This window comes from Balaenoptera musculus, chromosome 20 (assembly GCF_009873245.2).
Source record: "Balaenoptera musculus isolate JJ_BM4_2016_0621 chromosome 20, mBalMus1.pri.v3, whole genome shotgun sequence".
In the NCBI taxonomy this organism is placed as follows: Eukaryota; Metazoa; Chordata; class Mammalia; order Artiodactyla; family Balaenopteridae; genus Balaenoptera; species Balaenoptera musculus.
In genome coordinates, this window is record NC_045804.1 from 7,939,280 (window position 1) to 7,947,758 (window position 8,479).

At 47.4% G+C, this 8,479-nt stretch overlaps 1 protein-coding gene across 5 annotated transcripts in view; it reads right to left on the reverse strand.

Annotated features, from left to right (window-relative positions):
• Positions 1–8,162, reverse strand: part of RNF157 (ring finger protein 157) — an 80,502-nt gene extending 72,340 nt beyond the window's left edge. For 2 of the 5 annotated variants that reach the window (XM_036836797.1, XM_036836798.1), the window contains exon 1: positions 7,829–8,160. In XM_036836797.1, coding sequence (XP_036692692.1) covers positions 7,829–7,916 — 88 coding nt within the window. In that variant the 5' untranslated portion in view covers positions 7,917–8,160. Of the gene's footprint in view, positions 1–7,828 lie in introns of all 5 variants that reach the window. The other 3 variants (XM_036836796.1, XM_036836794.1, XM_036836795.1) reach the window with 3 other exon arrangements.
• Positions 8,163–8,479: the final 317 nt, after the last annotated feature.

The following is an 8,479-nucleotide window of genomic DNA, read 5'->3' on the forward strand; positions in this document are numbered from 1 at the left end:
AAAAGCAGACATCCTTGTCTTCTTCCTGATCTTAGCAGGAAAGCATCTGTATCTCACCTTTAAGTATAGTGAGCTATGAGCTTTTCATAGATGCCCTGTATCAGACTGAGGAAGTACCCTTCTATTCTAAGTTTGCTGAGTGTTTTTCACCTTGAAAAGGTGTTGGATTTGTTAAATGTTTTGTCTGCATCTATTGAGATGATCATGTAGTTTTTATTCTTTATTCTACCAATATGGTGTATTAACACTGATTGATTTTTCAGATATTAAACCAACCTTGCAATCCTGAGATAGATCCCTGGTCATGGTATATTCTGTATTCTTATTTATCTCTGTATGCCTGCATTCTATCTTTGATACTAGATGATAAGCACTGAAATTTTGGAAGGAATGTAATTTTTATTTATTTATTTATTCAGTTTTGGCTGCATCAGGTCTTAGTTGTGGCACATGAGATCTTTCATGCGGCATGTGGGCTCTTTGTTGTGGCTCTCAGGCTTACTTGCCCCGTGGCATGTGGTATCCTAGCTCCCCGACCAGGGATCGAACCTGTGTCCCCTGCATTGAAAGGCGGATTCTTAACCACTGGACCACCAGGGAAGTCCAGGAAGGAGAGTAATTTTTAAATAATGATTTTTAAAGACTGCAATTTTTAGACTTTTAAAAATATGTTTCCCCAGCACAAGCACTCTTTCAGAAACTAAAAACTTGAGCTCAGCACCTATTTAGCAAGAATAATTTGTTAAAATAAGAAGCCACTGGGGGGACCTCCCTAGTGGCGCAGTGGTTAAGAATCTGCTTGCCAATGCAGGGGACACGGGTTTGAGCCCTGGTCCGGGAAGATCCCACATGCTGCGGAGCAACTAAGCCTGTGCACCACAACTACCGAGCCTGCGCTCTAGAGCCCGTGAGCCACAACCACTGAGCTCGCGTGCCACACCTACTGAAGCCCGCACGCCTAGAGCCCATGCTCCACAATAAGAGAAGCCACCGCAATGAGAAGCCCACGCACCGCAATGAAGAGTAGACCCCTGCTCGTCGCAACTACAGAAAGCCTGCGCATAGCAACGAAGACCCAAAGCAGCCAATAAATAAATAAATAAATTTATAAAAAAAAAAAAAAGCCACTGGGAATTCCCTGGCAGTTCAGTGGTTGGGACTCTGTGCTTTCACTGCTGAGAGCGCGGGTTCAATCCCTGGTTGGGGCACTAAGATCCCACAAGCTGTGGGGCATGGCCAAAAAGAAGCCACTATGATTGTTAATTTTTATGTCACCTTGGCTAGGTTATGGTGGTCAGTTGTTTGTCCAAACACTAATCTAGATGTTGCTGCAAGGATATTTTGTAGATGTGATTAACATTTATAATTAGTTGACTTTAAGTAAAAGAGATTACCCTTGATAATGTGGGTGGGCTTCATCCAATCAGTTGAAGGCTTTAAGAGCAGAAACTGAGGTTTCCTGGAGAAAAAGGAATTCTGCTTTAAGACTAACATAGAAATCCTGCCTGAGTTTCTCATCTGGCAGACTGTCCTACAGATTTCAGACTGAAGAATACAACATCAACTCCTGTCTGAGTTTCCAGCTTGCTGGCCTGCCCTACAAATTTTAGACTTGCCAGCCCCCACAATAACGGAGGCCAATTATATGTATATATCTCCCATTGGTTCTCTTTCTCTGGAGAACCCTGGCTGACACAGCCATCAGATAGCTTATACTGTTACTCCTCCCTTCTGTGACCCACATCATGAATTACAAGGTTGATTCTGAGGGCTTTTATCCTGCTGATTGCCATAGGCATCAAAATCACAGGATCAGAATCTATACACTGGTGTGCAGCACAACGCATGATATATACATAGCAGGTGCCCAAGAATGTGCACTGATGGTAATAAACAGAAAGAGAAAAGAGATGCTAAAGAACAAAAGAACACAACCACCATCATATAAGTAAATGAAAGGCCCCAAATCATAAGACAAAATCAAGAAGTGAAAGAAATCAGTCTGCTCTTAATGAAGTAAAGTACAAATAAAGCAAAAATACTGGAGGTTTCGAAAGGAGAAGAATTACCACTTTTTAAGTGTTCAAAAATAATACTGGGGCTTCCCTGGTGGCTCAGTGGTTGAGAATCTGCCTGCCAATGCAGGGGACACAGGTTCAATCCCTGGTCCGGGAAGATCCCACATGCCACGGAGCAAATAAGCCCATGCGCCACAACTACTGAAAAGCCTGTGCTCTAGAGCCCGTGAGTCACAACTACTGAGCCCACGTGCCGCAACTACTGAAGCCCGCGCGCCTAGAGCCCGTGCTCCACAATGAGAAGCCACCACAATGAGAAGCCCACGCACTGCGACGAAGAGCAGCCCCCGCTCGCCGCAACTAGAGGAAGCCCTCGCGCAGCAGCGAAGACCCAACACAGCCAAAAATAAATAAATTAAATAAATAAATTTATTTTAAAAAAAATAATAATAATACTAGCGTTTGAACTCCTGATCTTGATGACTCCATCATTAAATGGAAGAACCTTTACATTTTTTATGGTATTAAATGTATTTACTATGAATTTCAGAAACCTACTTAATTTTAGTTAACGTATCAATCAAAATGTGCCAGAACCAAATAATTCTTTATTCTGCAGTAAGTTCCATCTTTGAAAGCCCCTGGTTTCGAAACATATTTAATTGATGCCCCTAAAAGCTAAGAGAAACTTTTATAACTATTTGATCAGCAAAGACTTAGTACCCACGCTTTAGAAATGTGGTCTGCCCTAGGACAGACCCACTTGACAAGCATATGTGTACTCCAATGTAACAAAAATTTGGAAAATGATGATTTTAGCTGCTCAGGACTCTGATTACCATTTTGAATTTTTATAATAGGTTTCCCTCTTAACACCTGAGCAAAATGAATTACTCCTATTTTCCAATTTGCTCAAATATGTAAGAGAAAAATGAACTAGATTTATCAGGTACTGAATTAAAATGGATTAAATTGTCTTTATAGTATGCCTATTTCTTCCTGGACAGAGAAAACAGAACTAATGACTCTTATCAACATGGGGACCCCTTTCAAAAGTCAGGCCTACACGCATAAAAACAACCACCTCAGCAAAGCCCTAACTTTGCTGAACCAATGATCGTGGGCTTTGAAAGAAGCAAAGATCTCAGAGAAGGATTTAAAAGCACGTATGGTTTCTAACTCAAAAATTACAAAGGGGGCTTTCCTGGTGGCGCAGCGGTTGAGAATCTGCCTGCCAATGCAGGGGACATGGGTTCGAGCCCTGGTCTGGGAGGATTCCACATGCCGCGGAGCAACTAGGCCCATGAGCCACAACTACTGAGCCTGCGCGTCTGGAGCCTGTGCTCCGCAACAAGAGAGGCCGCGATAGTGAGAGGCCCGCGCACGGCGATGAAGAGTGGCCCCCGCTTGCCGCAACTGGAGAAAGCCCTCGCACAGAAACGAAGACCCAACACAGCCATAAATAAATAAATTAATTAATTAATTAATTAATTAAAAAAAAAAATTACAAAGGCACGACCAAATGCAGAACAGTGCTATAAATAGCTTTCTACGCTAATGTAGAAATATTCTACAGAAACAAACTCCCATCATACTTTCTGTTATTTAAATGATTAATATTTATGTATTTATTAACAAAGCTAAAAATTACCTAAGAACATATGTATAACATTAATCATTGCTGCATTGTTTGCAATAGTAAAAGACTGAAAAAAAAAAAACAACTCCCAAATGTTCACCAATAGACTATGTTAAAAACTGATAGCATGCGCACACAAAGGAATGTTATACAGTTGTTTTTTTAAAAAAAAAGAACAACAACAACAACAAAAAACCCTCTCTAATATGGAGATAATATAAAAAGATCTCCAATATGTTTGAAAGTAAACAAAACAAATACAAAACAAGGTGCAGAGCAGTCTAAGTAGCATGCTATGCTTGTATTTACACAAGAAACTCTGGACGAATTCCAGAAAGTGGTTACGTAGGTACGGGAGGTGTATGGGGAGGAATTAGGTGGATGAACAGCTACAGTGACAACTAGACTTTCACTGTATGCCTTTTCATTCTTTTAAACTTTGAACCATGTGACTATATTACTTATTCAAAAACATAAATAATTCGAAATAATTTTAGGCTATTTTATTTTCACCTATCTCTATTTAAAAAAGAAAAAAAGCTGTAAACCCAAGTTCCAACATGAAATCGGCTGTTCTTAATACTTTTTAAACGTTTCTAGTTCAATGTGCATACAAAACTAAGGGGTTCCGGGCTTCCCTGGTGGCGCAGTGGTTGAGAGTCTGCCTGCCAATGCAGGGGACGCGGGTTCGAGCCCTGGTCTGGGAAGATCCCACGTGACACGGAGCAACTGGGCCCGTGAGCCACAGTTGCTGAGCCTGCGCGTCTGGAGCCTGTGCTCCGCAACAAGAGAGGCCACGATAATGAGAGGCCCGCGCACGGCGATGAAGAGTGGCCCCCCACTTGCCACAACTAGAGAAAGCCCTTGCACAGAAACGAAGACCCAACACAGCCATAAATAAATAAATAAATAAACTCAAAAAGTTAAAAAAAAAAAAAAAAAAAAAAAACTAAGGGGTTCCTTTAAAAATACAAAAAAGAGGGACTTCCCTGGTGGCACGGTGGTTAAGAATCCGCCTCCCAATGCAGGGGACACAGGTTCGAGCCCTGGTCAGGGAAGATCCCACATGCCGCGGAGCAACTAAGCCCGTGCGCCACAACTATTGAGCCTGCGTGCCACAAATACTGAAGCCCACCTGCCTAGAGCCCATGCTCCACAACAAGAGGAGCCACCGCAATGAGAAGCCCGCACACGGCGATGAAGAGTAGCCCCACATGCTGCAACTAGAGAAAGCCCGCGTGCAGCAACGAAGACCCAAAGCAGCCAAAAAAAAAAAAAAATACAAGAAAGAAAAAGCAATTTCTTCTGGGCACTGTGACCATCATTACGGGGACTAATGACCATGCACTTACTGAAACAATTACTCCAAGGCCATGGAGTAACAGAGACTTTCCAGTGAGCCAGAGGGCGGTTTCAGCTCAGCCAGTTTAGTCACCTGGAGAAAACTGACTCTGCTATTTGCTTTGTTCTACTTTCTGTACTCAAGATAGAGAGACCTCAAAATCAACCCAGTCTGATCAGGCCTCTGAGTTTTGTCTCAATTCTGATGCAGAGTAGCCTCCATTCTACAAACCACCAAGGACAAGTTCAAAATTCAATTCCTTGAAAAAGGCAGAGGCTTTCATAAGAAGAGCACTAACTTGCTGGGTAACCCTGGCCTTACCAATTCATTTCTCTGGGCCTCCATTTTCTTACCGATGAAATGAATGGGTCTGGGGCCAAATTCTCTGCAAGGTTCCTTTGGGTCTAAAATACTATAATCCAGGGACTTCCTTGGTGGTCCAGTGGCTAAGACTCTACACTCCCAATGCAGGGGGCCTCGGTTCGATCCCTGGTCAGGGAACTAGATCCCACATGCCCCAACTAAGAGTTTGCATGCCGCAACTAAAGATCCCACACGCGGCAACAAAGATCCCGCACACGGTGAGTAAGAGCTGGCACAGCCAAATAAATAAATAAATTAATTAATTTAAAAAAATAAAATACTATAATCCAATAAAGAGTCAGGTAAATCTAAAGATCAGATGAAGGATAGGAGATGCCTCTAGACTACAGCATATTTTCACGTACACCAAGATTTGCTGACTGGGACATGAATGTTCTGATTCCTATTTTCTGTGTTTTATCTTCAACATACATAATTTGGTCCACTTGCTACAAAGATTTCTCTCATGCAAAAGCTCTGATTAAAAATGAGTTACCAGAGACCTCCCTGGTGGTGCAGTGGTTAAGAATCCACCTGCCAATGCAGGGGACACAGGTTTGAGCCCTGGTCCGGGAAGATCTCACATGCCGCGGAGCAACTAAGCCCGTGCACCACAACCACTGAGCCTGCGCTCTAGAGCCCGAGAGCCACAACTACTGAGCCCGTGGGCCACAACTACTGAAGCCCACGTGCCTAGAGCCCGTGCTCCACAACAAGAGAAGCCACCGCAATGTGAAGCCCGCGCACTGCAACAAAGAGTAGCTCCCGCTCGCCTCAACTAGAGAAAGCCCGCGTGCAGCAACAAAGACCCAACACAGCCAAAAATAAATAAATTAATTAATTCATTTCTTTTTTTTAAAAAAAAAAGAGTTACCATTAGGAAAACTTTTAAAAGATTGATAGAGTGGAGAGGATGATTTAAGACTGTAGGTATGGAGGGTGTTGGTTAAGAAAAGTTTTAGTTTGGTCCATTATCCTTTGATTATCATCATCCAAGATTCATATTTGTATTAATATCCTTTGAGGACTAGCCTTCCAGTGATTTACCTTTGCTTATTCCCGTAAGTGAAGGAGGGGTGAATACTCTTCTGAGGCAGCAAATTCTACTGCAAACTCCAAGCCAGCAAAACCTGCTCCATATTCTGAGCAATAAAGGCTAAGTGATTTCAGAAAAGAAAAATCCACAATACTTGTGCATATTTTTGTCTACTAAAAAGCAAAATGCATGCTTCCTTTAGCACTGGTTTCATACAGTCATAATCAGCTAGAGCTTTATTAAAACACTAATGATGCACGGCTTTATCTCAGACTGTTCTAAAGCAGCTCTTAAGCACATTCATCTCTGCAAGGATTCACTCTCTGGCACAAATCAGTGAGCAACACAGCTCTGGCAGACACTCTGCGGGGTGCAGGTTCATTGTCTGGTCCCTACTTCCGGCTGGCACAAACTGGACAGACTGCCGAGAAACCAGCTCATCTCATTACTGTGTCTTTATCCTCCTGCTGCAATTCTGACATCCCTCCAAGATCACGAAAATCCTCATCAGGTCCTAAGCCAAAGAGAAGATGATAGCCATGGGTCCCCAGAAGCCTTGAGAAAAGCAAGGAAAAACAAAGAGCAGAGACTTAGGTCATGCGCCAGCAGTTCAGAATTGGCTGGTACTCAATCCACTAGTCAGCCTCTCTTGTGCTGTCAAAATTCTCCTCCACTTCCAATATTTATGCTACAAACCAGAGGCTGGAGACGTTTATCTTTTTAATGATTCTGAAAACGAACATAATACTTCTCTACATTTTAAATACCTGTGCCCTGTCCCAGAGCTACCCTCATTCCAAAAACCAGGCTTGCCAGTACTTTGGCAAAGCGGCAACCCGAGTGCCTCTGATACTAGATTCCCTAACATTTCTGTTAAACACCTTCTTTCTTCTGACAGCCTCTTAAAAAGCACCAGTACAGCCAACGCATTTTCGGCCTCCATCCTCCAGCAGGCGACGGGAGCTTTCCCCTGAGAAACCTAATTCAAACCTGTGTCTGTCCCTCCCTCTCCGGAGGCCACCAGGGCCAGCACCTGGCACAGGCGCCTGCCTCGGATGCCAAGCCCGCCTGACCTAACCCTCAGCTCCCGAAGGGAACAGGCCACCGGGCGGGAAGGAAGGGACGCAGCGCTGCGGCCAGCGGGGACCCGGCCTGCGCCGCGGACACCCCGCCCCTCGGGAGCCGCAGTGTCCCGAGCGCACGTCTCTGTCACAGGACCGACTGCGTGGGGGTCGCTCCCGTCCCCCGGCGGCAGGGCTGCCCACTCCGGCGACCCGGCCAAGGGCCCTAAAGCACCCCTCCAGACCTCCTCCAACACCTCCCACCCTCCGAGATCGCTCTGCAGCGACGTCGGCCTCTGCGTCCCCGGGACGCCCGGAGCCCTCGCGCGGGAGCACCGCGACCTCCTCCCGGCCCCGGGGCGTGCTCACCGGACTTGGGCGGGTAGCGGTACACGGAGTTGGACGGGATGTCCACCTCCTCCACGCCCGCGTGCTGCCGGCTGGTCAGGGCCCCCATGGCCGCTGCGCCCGCGCCGCCCTCGGCGCCTCACCGCGGCCGCTCGCCCCGCGCCCGATGCGGGGGTCGGCTGCCGGCCGCGGACGGCTCCGCCTCGGTGCTGCGGCTCTGGCGGCGGGGAGCCCCCGGCGCGCCGCGCACCATCCTCCGCCGGGCCCCGCGGCGGCGCCTGTGCCGAGGGGGGCTGCGGGCTGGGCCGGGGGCGCCGCCGCCGCCTCAGGCCTGGTGATGTCAGCGGCGGCTCGCGCGCGGGGACCGCGGCGGCCAAGGCCAATGGCGGGGCGGGGCGGGAGCGGCCACGCCGCGCCAGCCAATGGGCAGCGGGACGCGGCGGAGCGGCGGCCGGGCTCGCGGGGCCGACCCGGGGCTCGCGGCCCTCCGCGGGCTGAAGGGGCCGAGGACGCGTCGCCCCGCGGAGCCCGTTGACCCCGTCAGGTGACCGCGCAGGAGCCGCCTCCTCGCCGCGCGCCAGGCCGAGGCCGGGAGTTCGGTCACCATTGTCCCCCAACATCCGAAAGGCGCACGCGGCTTCCCGGCCCGGAGGAAGCCTTCTCCAGCCCCAC